The sequence below is a fragment of the Heterodontus francisci genome, chromosome 24 (genome assembly GCF_036365525.1).
Source record: "Heterodontus francisci isolate sHetFra1 chromosome 24, sHetFra1.hap1, whole genome shotgun sequence".
Lineage (NCBI taxonomy): Eukaryota > Metazoa > Chordata > Chondrichthyes > Heterodontiformes > Heterodontidae > Heterodontus > Heterodontus francisci.
In genome coordinates this window covers 19,233,384-19,256,412 of record NC_090394.1, presented here as the reverse complement: position 1 = coordinate 19,256,412, position 23,029 = coordinate 19,233,384, and the positions used below count along the sequence as shown (strand labels likewise).

Below are 23,029 nucleotides of genomic sequence, written 5' to 3'. Positions count from 1 at the left end.
GATATAGATAGGCTAAAGTGAGTGGGCTAGAATTTGACAAATGGAGGATAACGTGGGAAAATGTGAACTTATCCACTTTGGTAGGAAGACTAATAAAGCAGCTTATTATTTAAATAGAGAGAGATTGCAGAACTCTGAGGTACAGAGGGATCTGGGTGTCCTGGTACATGAATCACAAAAGGTTGGTATGCAGATACAGCAAGTGATTAGGAAGGCAAATGGAATGTTGTTGTTTATTGCAAGGGGAATGGAATATAAAAGTAGGGATGTTTTGCTATAGTTGTATAGGGTATTGGTGAGATCACATCGGGAGTACTGTGTACAGTTTTAGTTTCCTTATTTAAGAATGGATATAAATGCATTAGAGCCAGTTCAGAGAATGTTCACTTGACTGATACCTGGGATAGGGGGTTATCCTATGAAGAAAGGTTGGACAGGTTAGGTCTGTATCCATCGGAATTTAGCAGAATGACAGGTGACCTTATTGAATCATATAAGATCCTGAGGGGACCTGACATGGTGGATGCAGAAAGGACGTTTCCCCTTGTGGGAGAGATTATAACTAAGAGACACAGTTTAAAAATAAGGGGTCTCCCATTTAAGACAGAGATGAGGAATTTTTTTTTCTCTCAGAGGGTTGTAAGTCTTTGGAACTCTCTTCCCCAGAGAGTGGTGGAGGCAGGGTCATTAAATATTTTTCAGGCAAAGGTAGATAAATTCTTGACTAACGAGGGAGTCAAACGGTATCGAGGGTAGGCGAGAAAGTAGAGTTGAGGCCACAATCAGATCAGCCATGATCTTATGAAATGGTGGAGCAGGTTCAAAGGGGCCCTGCTTCTACTTCATATGTTCATATGTAAATATGTCAGAGATGTCTGAGGTCATACGTGGCTTTGTACGTGCCATGGAGGAGTCCATGCAAAGCACGATGTCTACCATGTCTCAGGCATTTGAACGTATGGCTTCCTCAGTCGGAGTCTGGCGAGCTCCGCGGTGAGACTGGTTGAGCACTCGAGCCATTGGAGATCTGACCTGCTCTCTATCGCTGTTGCCGTGAGCTCCATGCAGCAGAGTCTAAGCGAGAGGAGATCGAGAAACCTGGACCTTCCTACGAGTGCTCCTTCCCCTCAGGGAGACAGGTAGGTACCATCGTGCACACAGATGGAGGAGCAGCGTGTGCCAGCTGCCCCGGGGCCTACCTCTCAGGACACCCCTAGGGTAAGCAGCACCTTCCCACTGGCATTGACCCCCTTACCTCCAGCAGGCAAGCACAGGGGGGATACTCAAGCACCATTGCTGTAGGTTCCCAGTAGGATGGAGCAATGAAGGCCCCATTTCTCCAAAGCACGCCCGTCACAGTCATTCACAGCGACGGGGCAGTGCGCTGAGCAGACTGTCTCCACTTCAGCTGCTAATGCCAGGGTAGCACCTAGACGTAGTGGCAGAAATGAAAAATGAAACAGTTCTGATCAAGAAGGTGGGACGGGCATTGTAAATAGTGTGCAACTGGTCGATAATTTTCAATACATCTTTATTTACTTTAACATTTGATGCACTCTTGTAAATATTTTGCTTGGTTTCAGATGAAAACAAAAATGTCATTGGAGGCCTAGGGCAGGAACGCACTGATGCTTGCAAAGCATCTCTGAAAATGTCCAGTGTCCATTTCTCATTGCTATTTGAGCCTTCAGTCCTCAATGATGGCTGTTTGTCATTTGATGATTATTCACTTTTTTCACTACTGACCTGCCTTACATTTGTGGTTCTGTGGTCACAATTTAACTTTGCTGCAGTGGTGTGTTATTGGTTCCATCGTAGCCCATAGAAGATTTCATCTGCCGGTCACATCAAAGTCAGCAAAGCTTCTTTCAGATAACAGCAACGAATAAGACTTCAGGCATAGGCATATTTATGTTTCTCCTCCCAACGTTCCTTGATGAAGTGGCTTAATGTTGTCTGAAAAGTGCAAATATGAGGTTCTCCATGATGTCTCTTGCACGTCTCTCCATGACCATCATATTGACGACAGCACCATTATCATTGCTGTCCACCTTCTCACCCTCTTCATAGTCATCCTCATCTGAGGAAAACTACAGACCTGCAGAACGTTGCCATGTCTAATTGCTAAGTTGTGCAGGACCCTCTGCGGTGCGTACTGAAGAGCTCCTAATCGGTCAGGGCAATGGAATTGTAGTTCAGCATGCCAATGGTGTGTTCAATGATGGCTCTGATGGATGTGTGAGCAGCATTGTATCTCTCTTGAGCAGTGCTTTGGGAATGCTGCAATGGTGTCATCAACCATCTTCAAAGGGGAAACCCTTGTTCCCAGGATCCATTTGTCCATTTCAGCTGGTTCCTCATAAACTGTCTCAAAATGTATGAGTCGTGACAGCTCCCTGGGAAACGCACACAAACATGTATGATTCTTCTTCTGTGGTTGCAAATCAGTTATATGCTTAAAGAGCATACTTTTCGATTAACAGCAGTCTGGTCCCAGGGAGCTCTCATGGCCACATGACTACAGTCGATCACCCCTTTCACTGTAAGGAACCCAACGATGGCGCTGAAGGCTGCAGACCTTGCTGCCTGGCTGTCCTCATCTACAGGCGAGTGGATGAAAGCATTGGCATGTCGAGAAAGGGCATTGGTCACCCCTTTGATGTTCCTATGAGTCGCAGGCTGTGAGATGCCACATATGTCGCCTGTGGATCCCTGGAAGGACCCACCAGCAAAAACACTGAGTGAAGCAGTCACCTTGAGGGCAACTGGCATGGGATTCCCATCAAACCCAAGCAGTAGCAGTTCATGCCGCAGGATCCTACAAATTTCTGGGACCATTTCACGTTACATCCTTAGGTGCCTCTGACATTGCCTCTCTGACATTTGAAGGTGATTTGTCCTTGTTCTGAGTATGTGATGATGTGCCAGTGCCCGTCTTCGATAAGGCCATTCCTGGCTGTTATCATTTGGACCATCCTCACATTTCTGTTCTGTCTGTTGCTGCCACTCATTGATCAAGAGTTGAGGGAAAAGAGTCCTCCTTAGTTGTTCCCTCTGCTCTTCTTCCTGTGGTACTAGACAAATTGGGTGTATGAGACCCTGTCGCTGTGGCTTTTCTGAACAATAAATAAACAATAAACAGATTCAGCCGTCTGTTGCTAGTGAGCTAAAACATCGAGGCAATGAGCAGTTCCCTAACATCTGCTTTAAGACTGCGGCCAGGTAGAAGACACATCCACTATCATTTGTCTCCTCCCACTCTCCTTGCTATCCTTGAGTGGCCATGTAGTTTGCACAATTGTTGGAGAAAATGGTGCGCTTGGAATTTAGGGCAAGTCTCCCCACCTTCCAACCTCATCCTGCAACCTTCCAGCCTGAACCCATCGCCATTGACCCACCCAATGCTACCATGACCCTTGAACCTCCCCCCATTACCATGTACTGTATAATCATCAATGTATTCACACTATCCCTCCCCCTCGTTCCTACTCCTGTGACTATCGACATGCCGACTCTGACCCTTGATCCTCCTCAAATCGACCTGAACATTGTTGCCGAGTTCTGTTCCCCTCCCTATGAAATTGTTGAATACCCAGTTGAGCAATTGCTGTACCCAGCAATCATTTCCTGTAAAAACTACCTTTTACCTTCTTTTGGATAATGCCATATTGTGCCCAAATTACTTTGACCCTCCCCCCCTACAGAATTCATTTGCCCCATTGACTGTGACCGTTCCCTTTGCCAGCCAGTACCCTGCATTTGCCCCACAGGTCTCCGACATTGACAGCGCTCATTCCTCCCTTTAGGCAATTGCTGACTAACTTCTGACTGTAAGGCTCAACCCAGCATCCTCGCAGCCACCCACATCCAGCTTCAGCAGCAATAGCAACCACTGCACACCCTGGATACCACGCTCCTCCCTCCCCTGCTCCTCCATGCACCTGATCACCCCACCCTGTCCTCCCCGACCACCCTCCCCTACTCCTCCGAGCACCCGATCACCCCACCCTGTCCTCCCCGAGTACCCTCCCCTGCTCCTCCATGCACCTGATCACCCCACCCTGTCCTCCTCGACCACCCTCCCCTACTCCTCCGAGCACCCAATCACCCCACCCTGTCCTCCCCGAGTACCCTCACCTGCTCCTCCGTGCACCCGATCACCCCTCCCTGTCCTCCCCGAGTACCCTGCCCTGCTCCTCCGTGCACCCGATCACCCCACCCTGTCCTCCCCGAGTACCCTCCCCTGCTCCTCCGTGCACCCGATCACCCCACCCTGTCCTCCCCGAGTACCCTCCCCTGCTCCTCCGTGCACCCGATCACCCCACCCTGTCCTCCCCGAGTACCCTCACCTGCTCCTCCATGCACCCGATCACCCCACCCTGTCCTCCCCGAGTACCCTCCCCTGCTCCTCCATGCACCCGATCACCCCTCCCTGTCCTCCCCGAGTACCCTCACCTGCTCCTCCATGTAGAACCTCACATGCCTTTGCCACCATCCTCTGAAAAGAATCACCCTTTCTGGTGCCGAGCCTGGAGCTAAACATCCATTCCAAAGCTGGCGTTCGTTTTGCCAATGAGTTAAAGAGAGAACAGCACAGACCTGAGAGTCAACTGCACAAATCCGACTATGTTGCACGTCACAGTGAAACAATCGTGAACCAGGTGGCATGGGAATATCACTTGCCGTTCACTTAAACTAGCGGGTAGGACTTAATCGTAGCTATGCGTAGGGTAATGAGTATTCACTACATGTAAATGAATGCAAAGCTGCAATCCGCCACTGTTCTGGGGAACCTTGGAAAGCTGCAACAGGCCAGCGACTTAACTTCTCTAAAATATTCCACCATCGGGAATCTAAAAAAACAGCTCCAGCCAAATTAAAGCACCCTGCACACCACCAAATCCACTTTTGCACCGCCCATAAAATTCTCCCCAAAGTGTTTCCTTCATTCATCCCTCTCAAACACATTATTACAAAGTAGACTTTGTTACGATCACGTGGGGAAGGGTTGCAAGGCTCCCCTCTTGTCCTTCCCCTTTGACCGCAACAGGGTTTATTCCTTTTCAAACAGTGGATGTGCTCACCACTTCAGTGAGTGTTTACCTTTTACTTTGTTGTGATCCAATCGGACAGGTTTTCTTGAGTTTAAACAAGAAAGAGGTGAGTTTATTGTACTTATCCAAAAAAAACCCGATCGAAATAAAATAATAAATTACGCACACTTTCACTCACACACATACACGAGAATCACACAAATAGATTACAGAGTGATGAGGAATAGCTCTGGGTTGGATTAGAGTCCAGAACAAGTAAAAATAACATACAGTCTGTGGTGTCGGTTAATTCAGTCGTCTTCTGGCTGAGGGTGTGATCCTGAAGTCAGTGATTAGTAGATGTTCTTGGAGACAGTGCAGCAGGTGGTCTTCTTCCCGGGGGTCTTTGTCTTCGATCTTTTCCAACCAGCAGGCAAGCTTTGAACGCCCCCAAGGTCACCTGGAGAGAGAGCTAAGGGGAGAGAGAGCACCCCTTACATTCTGCACACAGTCTCAGCAGCTTGACCCTTTGTAGCAAAAGGTTGCAAGCTTTTTCACAGATGGGGAGGTGGTCACATGATTGTCCAGTGTCCTCATTTGCAATTTAATCAGATTCAAGTCTTGAAATTCTTCATCTCCCCCTGGTCTCATTGTTTCAAGATGGCTTTGAAGCTGTTGCCATTAGAATTGAAGCTGTTGTTGATTCCAAATTCATGAGGCATTGTTCTAATGGTGGTTCGCTCAGACATTCATCTTTCCTATGAAGTGTAAGGTATTTCAATGCAAATTGTGGTGGCCATCTTGTCTGCCAGCTTTTTAATAGTTAAATGTAGGATCCCAGCATTCCTTTTTAAAAGTTTATTGTAGGTTTCCAACCGATGAATTAAAGTCTTCATTTGGCATAGCATGTTTTCTTGACAACTTCTTTGTGAACACTGATCCTATATCTGATCTTTTTGAAACATGGAAGAATGCTTCAACTCCAAAAAAGGAGCATCACATTTCTAAAATGTTAGATATAATTTGCATTTGATTTTGATAAAATTGATTACAAATTAGAACATCATGTATCTAGACAGATACATGAATGGGCAGGAAGCAAAGAGATACAGACCCTCAGAAAATAGGCGACATGTTTAGATAGAGGATCTGGATCGGCGCAGGCTTGGAGGGCCAAAGGGCCTGTTCCTGTGCTGTAATTTTCTTTTTTCTTTGTTCTATCATCAAATACTACCAATGCTTGTTACACAGGGCAAATATTCTGACACACTAATTGCTGTTACAAACATTGTGGCTTCAGTCTCCAGAACAGGAAAAAGCACTAAAACAAGTCATGTTGTAACATTCGGTAAGCCTAGGACAAAAAAACATTTCCACTCTCAATACCTGAAGTGAAATATCCAACAGCTTATTTTACCTATTAATCTAGTATCATGACACATACTTTTAACTATGTCCTACTAATTGTTTTAAATCTATATATACTGGTCATTCTTGTTGATAGTCATCTTTTGTAAATTTACTTTAAAACTGCAGGTGGCCTCCAATGATGTCATCAGGCCCAACTGTAATATTAACCAGAGGCCTGAGTGGAGTAGCAATGGGGGTTTCTCCACCAGGTTAAACCTGCTGGATCAAGGGCCAGAAGCAGGTTGGTAAGGTAAATTTAAAAAAATTTATTTAAGTCTCCTTGTGGGCCAGGAGGGGTAAAGTCTTCCTCCAGGCCCCACAAGAAAACCTTAGACGTCCCCCACTCTGGGCCCTCCCTATATCCAATCAACCTACTTTAGGATTGGTGACCATTCCCGCGGGTCCCCAGCGGCAGCTTCCTGTTGTCAGAAATCCTACCCCTGTGTGCTGGCCGAGCAATGGGTTCACCTGGGAAACTGACAAGCTCCATGTAAGTGAGGCCCAGCCATTAAAAAATTGACCGGGCCTCGCTTGGTTCCCGACTTCCGGATGCACCGCTCACCTTGGCCTCGTGCACTGATCCCAATCCTGCCTCCTGTTAAAATCGACCTCTTTAAGAGTTACGTCATGAAATACTCACCACATCTTGGACTACCGTATATGCAAGACCAGTCATAACTGTCGGACTTGGGATGACAGCCATTTTTCTCTGCTTCCGCATAACAGCAGTCGTGAGTAAAACAGCACCTTCAGAACAAAGGAGGAATAAACAAATGAGAAAAATAAACCAATTGGCTGGGTGCTAAGTCTAATATGAGTGCGTGGAGGGACAAAATGCACTGCTAGTATCTCACAAAAAGATTTGTCTCTATGGATGCCAGTGTCTGCCTACAGCCACAGAAGCAAGTGAGAAGTGGTCTTTCCCCTCCCTGTCAATTTTTTCCCCTCTGCTTCTGAATGCACTGATTCTCACTCGGGGTACAATTTTAAGAGTGTCTCTCATACCTTACTCACTGGCCATTGCTCATGTGCGTACCTAGATAGTGAGTATTGGCAGATTATTTGACCATTGTAGCTGAACCTCATCCATCACGCACACACATGCATTATCATCGAATGGTTACAGCACAGAAGGAGGCCAATCGGCCTGACATGCCCATGCCGGCTCTCTGCAAGAGCAATTCGGCTAGTTCCACTCCCCCACCTTTTCCCTGTAACCCTACAATTTTTTTTCTCTTCAAATAATTATTCAATCTCTTTTGAAGGCATCTATTGAATCTGCCTCTACCACACTCTCAGGCAGTGCATTCCAGATCCTTAACACTCGCTGCGTAAATTTTTTTTCCCTCATGTTGCCATTTCTTCTCCAATCACCTTAAATTGGTGTCTTATGGTTCTGGATCCTTCCGTCAATGGGAACAATTTCTCCCTATCTACTCTGTCTGGACCGCTCATGATTTTGAAGGCCTCAAACAAATCTCCTCTTAATTTTCTCTTCTCCAAGCCCCAGCTTTGTCAATCTATCCATGTTACTGAAGTTCCTCATCCCTGGAATCATGTTCGTGAATCTTTTCTGCAACCTTTCTAAATCCTTCACATTCCTTCCTAAAGTGTGGTGCCCAGAACTGGTCACAACACTCCAGTTGAGACTAAACCAGCATTTTACACAGATTTTCATAACTTCTTCGTTTTATATTCTCTGCCCCTATTTATAAAGCCCAGGACCCCATATGCTTTATTAACCACTTTCTCAACCTGCCCTACCACCTTCAATGATCTGTGCACATATTCCCCCAGACCTCTCTACTCCTGCACCCCTTTTAGAATTGTATCCTTTAATTTATATTGCCTCTCCTCATTCTTCCTATCAAAATGAATTAACCAGAAAAAGTCACTGGATAATAATCAATAACACGAATCCAAACTCAATGCTGCTTGTCCTAACCCAGGAGCACGAAAGCCTCTTGCAGGCCCACTGCTCTCCTGCCCAAGATTGCCTTAACTGAGCAAATGCCAGGGAATAAATAAAACACAGCCTAGGAATAACCGGGTATTTTCTGGGATGGCAAGATGTAACCAGTGGATTGCCACAAGGATCAGTGCTTGGGCCTCAGCTATTTACAATCTTTATCATTGACTTAGATCAGGGGACTGAGTGTAATATATCCAAGTTTGCCGACAATACAAAACTAGGTGGAAAAGTAAGCTGTGAGAAGGCCGCAAAGGGGCTGCAAACAGATGTAGACTGGCTATATGATCAGACAAGAAGCTGGCAGATGGTCTGTAATGTGGGGAAGTGTGAAATTATCTACTTTGATAGGTAGAATGGAAAAGCAATTTTTTTTTAAAGGTGAAAACTAGTAAATGTTAGTATTCACAGGGATTTGGGTATCCTTGAAAGTTAACTTGCGGATACAGAAGGCAACCGGTCTCATAGGCCAGAATTTAACGCGACCCACTGGGGTCATGGTCCAGGAAGCCGAAGCAGGTGGCAAAGACCCTCCTGCTTCAACCTCAACTCCTGCTGCAATTGCGCGCCAGCCATCTGAAAAACAGCTGGCTGACAGACTTTTGTAAAAAGGCACATGCGAACGGGAAGGTCGGCATCCGTCAGAGCTGGACAAGAGCTGGAAGAAGGTGCTGGCAGCACCTTCAGTGGCACTGAGACCATCATTTCAAAGATTTATAGGTACTGCACATAAATATCAGAGCACCGGGAAGCAGTGATAGCAGTACTCAAGACCACTCAGAGCACCCATTCACTTGCCACTGACGACATGGACAACCTACACGACCCTAAGGCTACACCGCTACACCTTGGGAGGACTTTAACCTGCTTGTGGCCATGGCAGAGACAAGCACCTGGGTAGCCCCATTGTTTAGCAATGACTCCCTACATGTCCTCCTCCAGGCTGCTGAAGCAAGGTGGGATGTTCTTTTCTCTTGAGACCAAATGAGACCACCCAGCTTACCAAGAAGACCTGGATGGAGGTTGCAGAGGTGGTAAGCAGCTATTGGGTTGTTTGGAGAACCTGAATTCAGTGCCACAAGCAGGTCAATAACCTTCTCTGCTCTGCCAGGGTGAGTGGCAAACCTCAGTCTCCATTGGTTCGTAATCAGATGGGTGGTTGTGGATGTTGGAACGTGGAAGCCCTCCAGATGGAGGGAATGGCTGCAGCTCTGTCATGGGTCATGTGCCTGGCACATCTGACCCACACAATGGTGCAGTCGTGTGCCAGTCCAACACTTGCATGATAATGGCCCCAGAGGCAACATACAGCAAGAGTGATGAGCGGGTGGTCTCTCAAGTCCAACAGTTTAAACAAGTCTCTTGTGTCTCCACAGGAGAAGGCAGCCCACAATGTCCGATAAAGGGCACGGACCAGTGGTGACATGCCTCTTTTGGCCATACCGACATCAGTGGAAGAAGAGGCACTGCTACTGGCTAGTGATCAAGGAGGCCAATCCATCGCGGATGGTGAGGCCGGAGCACCTGGTCAGGAGGGTGAGTTCCTCAGGTTACGGGCATGTGGGGAGCAAAAGACAATCATGAAGGTTGGTTGCGTTCAAAGTTACAGACATATTGCCAAGCTGCAGCCAAAGAAAAGTCCTTCAGTCTGGAGTGTCGCACGGACATGATCTTTCTGTTTTTTCCTGCGAGTAAATCCTAACAATATCCAGGCGTTATCTCCAGGGGAGATCCAACCACTTCTGAGGAGGAGGAGGAGAACTCAGAGGGTGCAGTGACACATCCTTGCCTTACATCTATCACCAGCTCAGATACAGTCAGTTCAGTAAGGAAAAGCATGCGTAGAGTTTCGGTGTCACAACCTGGTTGAAGCACAGCACAAGTGCTGGACAAGCTGCCAGGGGCAGTTTCAGCTGAGACCTCTGATACTTCAAGGACTGTGGGAGACCAGGCCTATGCTGAACCTCAAGCTGATGACTAGCCTCTGCAGTTGTCCATGAATTGTAAGATGCTGGAGGTGCAGCGTGAGGTGCGTGCAGATCTGGCAGAGATACCAGAGGGTATACGTGCTCTTACTCTGAGAGTGGAGGAGTCCTTCCAGGCTATGAGTGCTGCCATTTCTCTCTCGTCTGCGCATCTGGCTTCCTCTACTGGAGATTAGCAACTCTCATCGAGAGCCAGATTCAGCAGACCAACCAGTGGCTGCCGGAGATGTGCGCAGACCTACACACCATCGCAGTGTCCGTGAGCTCTATGCAGCAATGGCAACGCGATAGGGGTATGAGGCACCTGGAGTCTCCACTAGGTTCTCATCCTTTTCAGGTCAACAGGGAGGTCCAATTGTGCCTCTCGACGGCAGAGGAACAATAGCAGTCTGCATCTGGGGGCTCCTCTCAGGGCACTCCTGATGCGGACAGGGGCTCCTCGGCCCTTCTGCCAGTGACACCAGCACCTCAATTTGCCAGGAAGATGGAGGATGCTCCAGGGACCCTTCAGGAGCACCTCATTATACAGGGGTCCTCACGGCTTCAGGCAGCCAGAGGACAGCCACCAAGGTCATCTCAAGCCAAGGGGTAGCTTGGTCAGCAGTCTGCCTCCACCACAGCTGGCAGCAAAGTGGGTGCAACAGGTAGAAGCACTGGAAAAAAATGTAAGAAATCAATGTAGCAGCACTTGGGCTTCACAGATGTGAATTTGAGTTATGTGAATTTCTGATTAGTACATTAAACCTTTATAAATGTCTCTTTTTGCTTATGAATGTATCAATTCAGTGATGCGATATGTACGTGTGTGAGGTGGTGACTCGGAGACTGTAGCGATGGACCATGTGTATGAGTGTAGACCTTAATTGCTTTTAATGATATGGCGAGCGAAGCTCCCATTTCTCTTGCCGTCTGATGCGCACAAAATGGCGTTCTGGCGTCATGTCGTCAGCAGCCTGATCAGACATCATGACTCGACATTTTACGTTCCCCCTGCCTCCAAGGATGGCCACTTTCTGAAGGCAAGATTATAGCCATAGAATCATAACAGAACAGAAAGAGGCCATTCGACCCATCGAGTCCATGCCAGGTCTCTGTAGAGCAATCAAATCAGTCCCATTCCCTGCTTCTATTCCTGTAGCCCTGTAAGTTTATTTCCCTCAAACGCCCATCCAGTTTCCTTTTGAATTCATCATCTCAGCTTCCACCATGTTCGTAGGCAGTAGGTTCAGGTCAGTACCACTCGATATGCAAAAAGGTTCTTGCTCACAGCCCCTGCATCTCTTGCCCAAAAGCAGGAAGGTTATGTCTTATGCCTTAATCTGTGTCCCCTAGTCCTCATACCATCAGCTAATGGGAACAACTTATCTTTATCTGCCCTATCCAAACCTGTCAGAATCTTGTACACCTCTATCAAATCTTCCCTCAATCTTCATTGTTCCAAGGAGAACAACTCCCAGCTTCTCCAACCTAATCTCGTAACTAAAATCCCTCATCCCTGGATCTATTCTGGTAAATCTCCTCTGCACTCTCTCAAGGACCCTTGCATCCTTCCTAAAGTGTGGTAACCAGAATGGAATGCAATACTTGAGTTAGGGCATAACCAGAGCTTTATAAAGATTCAACATAACCTTCCTGCTTTTGTATTCAATACCTCTATTTATGAAGCCCAAGATCCCATATCCTTTTTTAACTACTCTCTCAATATATCCTGCCATCTTTAAAGATTTATGTAAATCAACCCCAAGTCTCTCGGTCCCTGACACTCTTTCGAACTGAACTATATAGCCTCTCCCTAGTCATTCTGCCAAAATGCATCACCTCACATTTCTGTGTATTAAATTCCATCTGCCACTTGCCTGCCCATTCTGCTAGCCTATCCATGTCCTGTTGAAGTAGATTGGTATCATCTTGCTGTCTGCTACACCTCCAAGTTTGGTATCATTGGCAAATTTTGAAATTTTACTCTATTGCAATATCCAAGTCATTTATGTATATCAAAAAAGCAGTAGTCCAAGCACTGAACCTTGGGGATCACCTCTGTTTACCATCCTCCAGTCTGAAAAACATTTACCAAAACTCACTGTTTTCTGTCCTTAAGCCAATTTTTTTTTATCCAAGCTGTCACTGACCCTCCTATTCCATGAGCCTCAATTCTGTTAACCAGCCTTTTATGTGGTACTTTGTCAAACGCTTTCTTAAAATCCACATAGACAACATCCATTGCTTTCCCTTCATCAATGCTCTCAGTTACTTCATCAAAAAAATTCAATTAGATTAGTCAAGCACAATCTGCCTTTTACAAATCCATGCTGGCTCTCCCAAATTAATTCAAACCTCTCCAAGTGCCTGTTAGTTTTTTCCCTAATTATTGTTTCTAAAACCTTACCCACCGCAGATGTTGAACTGACTAGACTAGTTACTAGGAATGTCCTTACACCCTTTCTTGAATAAGGGTGTCATATTTGCCACTCTCCAATTCTCTGGCACCTCTTAAATGTCTAGGGATGATTGGAAAATTATGGCAAGCCCTTCCACTATCTCCAACTCCCACTTCCTCTAGCAACCTGGGATGCAAGCCATCTGGACCAGGGGACTTATCCACTATAAGCATAACCAGCCTTTCCAGTACTTCCTGTATCAATTTTCACCTCATCCATTAACTTGACCATCTCCATTTCCATCGATATTTCGTCCACATCCTCTTCCTTAGTAAACATCAATACGAAGACACAAAAATCCAACAGGAAAGATGAATCAACCATGGCTAACAAAAGAAGTTAAAGAATGACCAAGAAACTGATAGAGAAAAGGAAAAGAGAATATGATTGCAAGCTAGCGAGAAACATAAAGACGGACTGTAAAAGCTTCTTTAGGTATGTGAAAAGGAAAAGATTAGCAAGGATACATGTGGGTCCATTACAGCTGGAGATAGGAGAAATGGGAAATGGCGGGGAAACTAAACAATTACTTTGTGTCTGTCTTCATGGAGCAAGATACAGAAAATCTTTCAGAAAAACTAGGGAACCAAGGGATTTGTGAAAATGAGGAACTGAAAGAAATTATTATTAATAAAGAGGTAGTACTCGAAAAATTAACTGGATTGAAGGTTGATAAATCCTCTGGACCAGATGAGCTACATTCCAGAGTGTTGAAGGAGGTGGCTATAGAGATAGTGGATGCATTGGTGGTTATCTTTCAAAATGTGATGATGTCCGAAGGGACCTGGGTGTTCTTGTTCATGAGTCACTAAAAGCTAGCATGCAGGTGCAGCAAGCAATTAGGAAGGCAAATGGTATGTTGACCTTCATCGCTAGGGATTTTGAGTACAAGAGTAAAGAAGTTTTGCTGCAATTGTCTGGAGCCTTAGTAAGACTGCACCTGGAATATTGTGTGCAGTTTTGGTCTCCTCAACTCAGGAAGGATATACTTGCCTTAGAAGGAGTGCAACGAAGGTTTACCAGACTAATCGCTGCGATGGTGGAATTGTCTTATGTGGAGAGATTGAGGAAACCGGGCCTGTATTCTCCAGAATTTCAAAGAATGAGAGGTGATCTCATTGAAACTTACAAAATTCTTACAGGATGTGACAGGGTAGACATAGATAGGATGTTTCCCTTGGCTGGTGAGTCTAGAACCAGGGGACATAGTCTCAGAATAAAAGGGGTAGGCCATTTAAGATTGAGATGAAGAGGAATTTCTTCACTCAGAGGGTGATGAATCTTTGGAATTCTCTACCCCAGAGGGCTGTGGAAGCTCAATCATTGAGCATGTTCAAGACAGAAATCGACAGACTGACATCAAGGGATAGGAGGATAGTGCAGAAAAGTCATATTGAGGTAGATGATCAGCCATTATCTAATTGAATGGCGGAGCAGGCCCAATGAACTGAATGGTCTACTCCTGTTCCTATATTCCTCTGTTCCTATTAAGTATTCTAGCCTTGCCCTGCACCTCTAAGCATATAAACACCCTCTTTGTCCCTAATAGGCCCCATCTCACCTCTTACTATCCACTTACTGTTTACATGTCGGTAGAAGATTATTGGGTCCCTTTTTATATTAACTGCCGTTCTATTCTCATATTCTCTCTTTGCCAGATGTATTTTCTCTTCACTTCTCCTCTCAACTGATTGCATTTGGCCTGGTTCTCGCTTGAAGAATGCACTTGACATGCAGCATACACAATCATTTTATGTTTCAGCATATTCCCTACCTCCCTCATCATCCAAGGAGCCCTGGCTTTAATTCTGTTACCTTTCACCCTTGTTGGAATGCACCTAGCCTGTTCTTGAAACAGCTCCTCCTTAAAGATCATCCATTGCTCCATTGCAGTTTTTTCTGTCAACAATCTTTTATTCCATTTTACCCTGGCTAGATTCCCTCTCATCCCATTAAAGTTAGCCCTCTTCCAATATGGACGTTCTACTTTAGATTGTTCCTTGCTCTTCTCCATTGCCAATCTAAACCTTATGATAGAATAATCACTCTTACCCAAGTGTTCTCCCACAGACACTTGGTCCACTTGGCCCACCTCATTCCCCAGCAACAGATTCAGCAATGCCTCCTTCCTAGTTGGACCGAGAACCTAGTGGTCAAGGAAGTTCTCCTGAACGCATTCCTCTCCCTCCTTTCCCTTTACTTTAACATTATCCCAATCGATATTTGGGAATTAAAGTCCCTCAATATTATCACTCTATAGTTCTTGCACATCTCTGTGATTTCCCTGCAGATTTGCACCTCTATGTCTCTCACTATTTGGAGGCCTATAGAATAACCCCAATAGTGTCATCATCCCCTGTTTGCTTCTCAACTCTAACCAAATGGATTCTGTCTTTGCCCCCTCAAGGACATCCTCTCCTTCCACCAATACAATGTCTTCCCTAATCAGTACTGCCATCACACCTCCCTTTTTTCCTTCCCTACTTTTTCTGAACACTTTGTATCCTTGAATATTAAACACCCAGTCCTCAGCATTTTTAAGCCATGTTTCCGTCATTGCCACTACATCATATATGGGGTGTTGGCCTTTATTGCAAAGGGGTTGGAGTGTAACAGTAAGGATTAATGGGACTCTTAGTCCTTTTACTTACTCCAGTGCTATTTCTTCAATAATACTTTTTTTTTAAGGGATATGGGAATAGGGCAGGAAGATGGAGTTGATGTAGAAATTCAGCCCTGATCTTGCTGAATGGTGGAGCAGGCTCAAGGGCCTACTGCTGCTCCTATTTACATCCTTTATAATTCAGTAATGCACACGATGGTGCCTTCACATACATGACCATAAGGGACGTTTTTCTGTGGTACTTTTTATTTCTAGAAATCATTTAGCCATGGGTTTTCATTTGTGCAGATAAATCCTTCCACCCTGTAGAAATAAGGCAGGCTCCATGTTTCAGCTACTTTCCAGTAGGGGCGGGAAGCTCTTCTTTTAAATGATCAGCACCACAAAAACAGACTAACTGGTCATTACCTTGCTGTGCACAAATTGCCTGCCGTGTTTCCTATGTTACGACAGTGACTACACTTCAAAAGTACTTCATTGGTTGTAAAGCGCTTTGGGACATCCTGTGGTCATGAAAGGCACTATATAAATACAAGTCTTTATTTCTTTGATTAATTATTACGATCAGCAGGTATCGAACATCTCAAAGTCAGATACTGCTTGCAACATGTGAAAGATATTTTTAAGAAAGCAGAAAATACCAGGGTAATTTAAATCTTTTTTCCCTGCAATAAAAGTTAAAATTACCCCTAGACCTTTACGGAAGAACCAATTCCTGGAGAATGGGAGGAAGGGAGACAGTATAATCAGAAATGTCTTATTTTAAGAATGTAGATTAAATTACTGATTTATTACTGCTACCTTTCAGTTACCTTTTACAAATCTCTTTTTAGACCACAAAATTAGCATTGGGAGAAGCAATCTTATTCCTGCAAGTCTAGTGGCGAATAGATGTTTGTAAACACTATTGATCTTGGTGCTGTGGACTGTGTGGGAGCAGGTGCTGGTGCCAGGCAGATTCGTGACAACTATCTGGTGATCTAGTGGGTGTGAAACTTATGCATCTATGTTCTGTGGCACTTTTGTCAGATTGTTTTCACAGTCAGGACTAGGATCTGGCTTTGGCTTCACGAATAAATTTGACGACTTACAAAGACTAAATCCAAGAAAAATAAATTCTGACCCATATTAACTTCAGAGTATAGTAGCCTTCCTTACCAATCTGTGCCATCCCGTGGCCAGCCTCTCCCTCCAATTCCGCAGTAACAACCATACACGAGGTACGAAATAGAGCGGTCTGTGCTACACCGAAGCATTCCGACCAGATCCAAAATACTTCTTGCTTGCCGTCTGTGGTGTTCTTTCACGGCTGTGACATGCACTGGTTCAAAACCACAAACAGAATTACACCCTGACATTGATGTGCATAAATACAGATGAGAGTATGCCTATTGTCAGCAAAAAATGCATTAATTTCAAGATGTACCAAACACAATCCTCCCCCACCCCTGCAGCCACTGACAAACTCAGTAGGGCTGAAACTGGACATCGGCAGAGACGCAAGACTGAAGGAAATGCATTTGCCAACCATTATACACCCTGTCTGATATGTAGTTCTTTTGAGGGCAATGAAACTGAAAGCAACGTTAGGAGAAGCAAGAGTGGTACTCCAGGCCTCACAAGGAAAGTCTGCACCGCTGCTGCCCCATACCCCATACAACCCTCTTCACCTCTTTTCCATTACAAAACAGCCCCAACTTCCCCCATCCCCATCTCTCTTTGTTGTCGGTGGACAGTGTCACAATCCTGTTTTTTTGCTCCTCGGGGAAATATTGCAGTGCACCTTTAAGGCTATAAAAGAACAGAACTTCTTTAAGGCAGCAAGCTCCAGGGAGCTTTAGAGAGATTTCACCAAACTCTCAAAACAATGATTAGAACATACTGTCACGAATATCCACACGACTGGGATAAAGGACTAGACATTCTTTTATTTGCCAACAGAATCTCACCGAATGAGTCTACAGGCTTCAGTCCTTTTGAATTGGTTTACGGACATGAAGTAAGAGGTCCTCTAAAACTTATAAGAGACAGATTCTTGGAACAATAGAATGAATCTTCGATACTAGACTATGTATCTGTGTTCCGGGAAAGGCTCACAAAAGCTTGCAGTATAGCTCAGGAACACCTTAAAGCATCCCAAGCCAATATGAAAAAATGGGCAGACAAGAATGCAAAAGCCCGTGATTTTCAACCTGGGGATGAAGTATTAGTGTTGTTACCATTACAGGCAGATTCAGTGGCCCATATAGAGTGATCAAAAGAGTGGGTAAGGTAGATTACTTGATTGACACCCCTGATCTCTGGAAGAAGAATCGGTTGTGTCACATTAATATGCTCAAGCAATATTACCGCAGGAAGGAGGATAAGCCAGTACAGATACGTCAGGTAATCGGGACTGTTCAGAAAGAAAAGGATAGTGAAGATGAGGCAGAAGCAAGCCTAGGAAATTCTCAGAATGAACCTCCAGCTGTCAGATTCGCGAATACAGAATGGCTAGGAAAATTAGACAATATGCTTTTGCACTTAGAGGCAAAACAGCGTGAAGGCCAAACCAGGCTTTTCACAACATTTAGAAGAGTTTGTAGGGATAAGCCGGGATGTACAATCTTAGCCACACATGATGTGGGTACAGCAGGGACCATTCCTTTAAAACAACATCCTTGCTGCTTAGGTCCGGACAGACAGGCCCAAGTGGAAGCAGAGGTACAATGCATGCTGAAGGACAGCTTAGTTGAACCCAGTCAGGACAGCTGGAATTCGCAGATGGTCTTGATACCTAAACCTGGTGGGTCGGCTCAAACTTGCATAGACTATAGAAAAGTAACTGCGGTAAAGAAGGCAGACTCCCACCCAAATTCTCATTTAAAGGACTGTATGGACAGAGTGGGCAAAACCATGTGTCTTAAAGAGACAGATGTATTGGAGGGATACTGTCAAATTCCTTTGACACACCAAGATGAGGAAAAGTCAGCTTCTGTTGCACCGGACAGGGCTTTTCAGTATTAAGTGATGCCACACAGGTTAAGGGGCACTCGAAAAACTTCTCAGAGAATAGTGAACCCAGTAGTGGCCAGTGCTCCTAGCTGTGCAATTGACCTGGCTGAGGTGATGGACAATAGGGACACTTGGAAGGTAAAAACGAAACAACTGGCAGACTATGTTTGGAAATTTGAAGTGGGCTAATCGGGACAACCTTTGTAAAATTTAAAGCCAAAAATGTTCTGATGGAACTTATTGCTGTAATCTTACCATTTTTGAAAATTGTATATCTATATATTGGGGAAAAAATGCTACTGTTTTTTCAATTTCTATTTTTTACATTGCAATGAAATGCATTTCGGGAATGGCGTTTCATTTCGCCAGGGGCGGAGGTGTCACACAATCCTTTTTTTTCTCTCCTTGGGAAATATTGCGGTGCGCCTTTAAGGCTATAAAAGATCAGTACTTCTTTCAGGCAGCAAGCTCAGCGACTGTAAGCGAAGGTGTATTCTTGTTGGCCTAGCTACAACCATACAAATCGAGAAGAGACAAAATACAATCTTGCTGTTTGCCATTTGAAAAACGGGCGAACTGGTTTGTTCAGAGACAGACGGACACAGCTGTGCCCAGCATGTACTGTAGGGAGAAAGGAGAGCTCTCTAAGTCAGTTTGCTTAGCTTCTCTCTCAAAGTTCTGAGAAAACTTCAAGCTAGATTAGTACCCTAAAGAAATAACAAATTATTGATATGCTGTGTTCATTGCTGGAAAACAGAAGAGTTTAACATTTCACTGCTGTATTGAACTGCTGAATTCCTATTGTCGGATTCAAGTGGACTTTGACTGTGTTGTATCAGACAACTGCTCGTCAGGAAGCGTAATCTGCAAAGACTTTATTGTTACTTCTATTTTTTCGGGCAGCTAATTAAACACCAACTTACTGTTGGTTTGGGTATATGTATGCCAATGTGGGAGTTAGATTCTTTAAATATGTTGTAAGGTCTTTGGATATTGGTTTATCTTAGTAGTGTTTAAGATTTTAGTTTTTTTAATAAATAGTTAATTTGTTGATATCTAAAGATATCTGGCTTGGTTCACCTCATCCGGGGGTTACTAGATTATTTCAATTCAGCTGCTGCTTTCTTTGATTTGGAAAGCTTAAAGATATGTATGATGTGACCTGTGGAGCGGCAGGACTAAATTGACAGTGCGTTTCTCCCACTGCAATCAGAATCATATATTTTGATTGGGGGCTTTGTCCTGAGCGGTCGTAACAACAGCCTCTGGGCCCCACGATTTTGACCTTGTCTGAAGCTGCCTCTTTCCGCCTGGGCAGGCTGGCTGCTGAGATGCAAATGAGGCCCATGAATTAAAATAGTTTAGACTGCAACCTGATGACGTCGAATGGCTATGACGCTCTATTTTTTGCCCCAGGGCCGTGTAGCTGAAACTGTCTCCGAGTTAAAATTCCCCCCAAGAAACATTAATGTTACAGGCAAATTCTGATGAAGGTTTGCAAAACGTTAATCTTTGTCTTTCAAACACGGTGTTTTGTACATTTCCAGTATTTTCTGTGGAAAAACATGGCTGCCACCTCCCATGCCCATAGCCTCCCTCCGATGTTTGCACATTGAGACATGTACAGCACTCATTTATGTATAGCTATCTTTTTTTCAACAAATGTTTATTTTTTTAACCAAACTTCAGATTTCTTAAATGAGTATCCACCCAAACCAAGGTTAAGGTGCTAACTAGGCATAATATTCTATAATACATTCAGATGACTTGCAGAGCCAGCAGGCACGAGGGAATTAGGTTAAATGGAGCCTTTTTGTGTAAACTTATTTTTTTAACTCATAGGATGTTAGTTCTGAGGAGTGGAATTTTTTTACTTCAATGTCTTTTACCCAGTGTCAATACAAACCACTCCCAGGACAAGTCTTACACAGCTTGCCATAGAATTGAAACTGGCACATTGCATGGGTGGAAACCTTAAAGCCAGCAGACAGAGGAAACTTTCTTTCTACAAGTAAAGACCGAATTTGAACCCAAGCTGCATAAGTAAATGGACAGCGTGGTAGTTCATGGGAGCTTCCAGCCCCATCCCCCCTCCGTGGTGTCTGAGTACTGTAGAATAGCAACAAAGGTTTATGCAGAACAGCAGACAGATTAGCCACACACAGACGTTTTCTGTACCTACTGTGGGGCTCCCAGCACCGGGCCGGAATTGCGGAAGGAATCCTGCCTCGCCCAGCCAGTGCGCCCTCCCCACCACGCAGAGAGTCTATGGCACTAGGCCAATTAACAGCCCAGTGCCAGATTCCCAGTTCCTTTAAAGATGGGGATTCTACCTCCAAGAGCTGCTGGCCAATCACAGGGCTGGCAGCTCAGCAGCATCGACAACGCCACCGGGAGCGGTGGCCACTGTCAATACCGCAAGAGGCCTCGGGACCAGGCCCAGTGCTGGAGGCTGGATGCAAGTTAAGGAATGCGTAGATGGCGGCTGACTACGAATTGACCCACAAAAGCAGTAGTTCCAGCCCCCAGTTTGGGAACTTTCAAAGGAATTGGAAAGATAGAAGAATAGATAATGAGAAAAGAATCAGTTTTAGTGAGAGGAAGGATACAGGTATCCACCACCCTCCATTTCCCCCCCACCCCACCCCACCCCCCTCAGGGTGGTAAAAGAGATAGTCAGGAGACTAGAATCGAGTCAAAAGGACCAACATGTTATTTTTGTAATAAAAGAGGGCATATAAAGGCAGAATGCTGGAAATTAAGGAGGAAACCATTGCTTCAGTGGGTTTACTGAAAGCCAGTCCCAAAAAAGATGCCCCAGTAGGTGGCATAGGTGTTGATAAGCCAGGGGCTTTGGCAATGTGTGCTAACAGATTAAGTCAGGTACCTGAAGGATATAGAAGTTTTGCACTCAGTAGCCCCATATTTGTCAGACGAGGCAGGCAAACCGATTGTGCTGCTTAGGGATATAGGGGCCACTCAGTCATTGTTGGCAGGAAAGGATGTAGATCTTACCCCAAATAATGCTGTGAATGCAAAAGTCATGGTGCGAGGCATTGAAGGAGGTCACTTATCCGTTCAATTGCGTAAGGTTAATTTGCGTTGTGATTTAGTCACCGGTCTAGTAACAGTGGGAATTGTTCCAGATTTGCATATTGAAGAGGTGGATTTGTTGTTTGGGAATTTTTTAGCTGGGGATAGAATATTGGTGCCTCCAGTAGTTTTGGAAAAGCCAGTTAAGGTTGCAGAAACTGAAATTTTGTAGAAGGAATTTCCTGGACTATTCTCAGATTGTGTAGTGACAAGACCCCAGGCTCATAAAATTAAACAAGAGAAGGAGGATTCAGTTGTTGTGGAGGATAATTCAGATATTTGATTGGCTGAGACATTTTTCAAGGATTTGGATGCAGATGTTGGTTCAAAAAAAAGGCTCCAAGGCTAGCAATGGTGAATTGTTTAGTAGATCGTCTTTGATTAAAGCCCAACAGGCAGACCCTGACTTAAGAAGTTGTGTCAAACAGTGTGTTCTGAGGCAGAAGCTAAAAAGGTCCTTGAGAGCTATTATATTAAGAATGATATTCTAATGAGAAAGTGGAGACCTTACCAAAGGCCTGCTGATGAGGATTGGGCTATAGTTCATCAGGTTGTTGTTCCCCCATGGTACCGTAGTGAAATTTTGAGAATTGTCCATGAGATTCCAGTGGGAAAGTCATGTGGGTATTTGAAACACTTAGGCCAGAATAAGGCAGCATTTTTATTGGCCAGGCTTGCATGAGGATGTGGTTTAATTTTGCAGAACTTATCATACATATCAGGCAGTTGAGAAGCTGAAGCCTTCGATAAAGCCAGCCCCATTGATACTAAGACCTGCTTTTGACGAACCATTTAGTAGGGTTTTTGTGGATTGTGTCGGACCCTTACCCACAAGTAAGTCAGGTCACGAGTTTCTCCCAACCATCATGGCTTTGCCCACTAGCTTTCCAGAGGCAATACCTTTAAAAAAGATCACTGTGAGGTAAAGGCCTGCTATCCGACCTGAACCCAACGGGACCCGACGACATGTGTTGGGTTCGGGTCGGGTCGCTCTCCCGGGTCTGGCTTTCGGGCTTGGGCCGGGTCGGGCCAGGTCCAGGTTGGGTCGGGCACACACACAGTAGTACCTTTTGTTCTGCTGGGAGGAAAAGGGAGGTTGAGTAAGTAAGCGTCAAAATTTGAAAAGCCTGCCTGAGCTGGGAGTCCGGGACGTCAAGGAGGGAAACGTGCATCTCTGAAACGTACAGACTCTGAGTCTGCGCAATGAGCGAGTGAGCGTCTCTATGACGTCATCGTGCTCATGCTACAGCTTCCTTTAATTCCATCCAAAAATGGTAAGTACAGTGAGTGCACTATGGTCAGGTCCGGCTCGGGTCAGGTCGGGCGCGGGAAAAAATGGAAGGACTCGGGCCAGGTCAGGCTCAGGTCCGATGTGGTTCTGTCGGGCTTGGTTCGGGTTTTTTTTTTCACACACGAGCAGGCCTTTACTCCGAGGGTTGTGATTGAGGCGTTAATTCAGTTTTTCACTATATATGAATTGCCTA

The 23,029-nt window shown here is 45.0% G+C and overlaps 1 protein-coding gene across 1 annotated transcript in view; it reads right to left on the bottom strand.

The window, feature by feature from the left end:
* Window positions 1-1,563: 1,563 nt before the first annotated feature.
* Window positions 1,564-23,029, bottom strand: part of LOC137383229 (group 10 secretory phospholipase A2-like) — a 65,825-nt gene continuing 44,359 nt past the window's right edge. The window contains exons 3-5 of the mRNA XM_068055735.1: window positions 16,617-16,779; window positions 7,084-7,190; window positions 1,564-3,116 (exon numbers count right to left, since the gene is read on the bottom strand). Of these exons, the coding sequence (XP_067911836.1) occupies window positions 2,845-3,116; window positions 7,084-7,190; window positions 16,617-16,779 (542 nt within the window). The 3' untranslated portion in view covers window positions 1,564-2,844. The remainder of the gene's footprint in view (window positions 3,117-7,083; window positions 7,191-16,616; window positions 16,780-23,029) is intronic.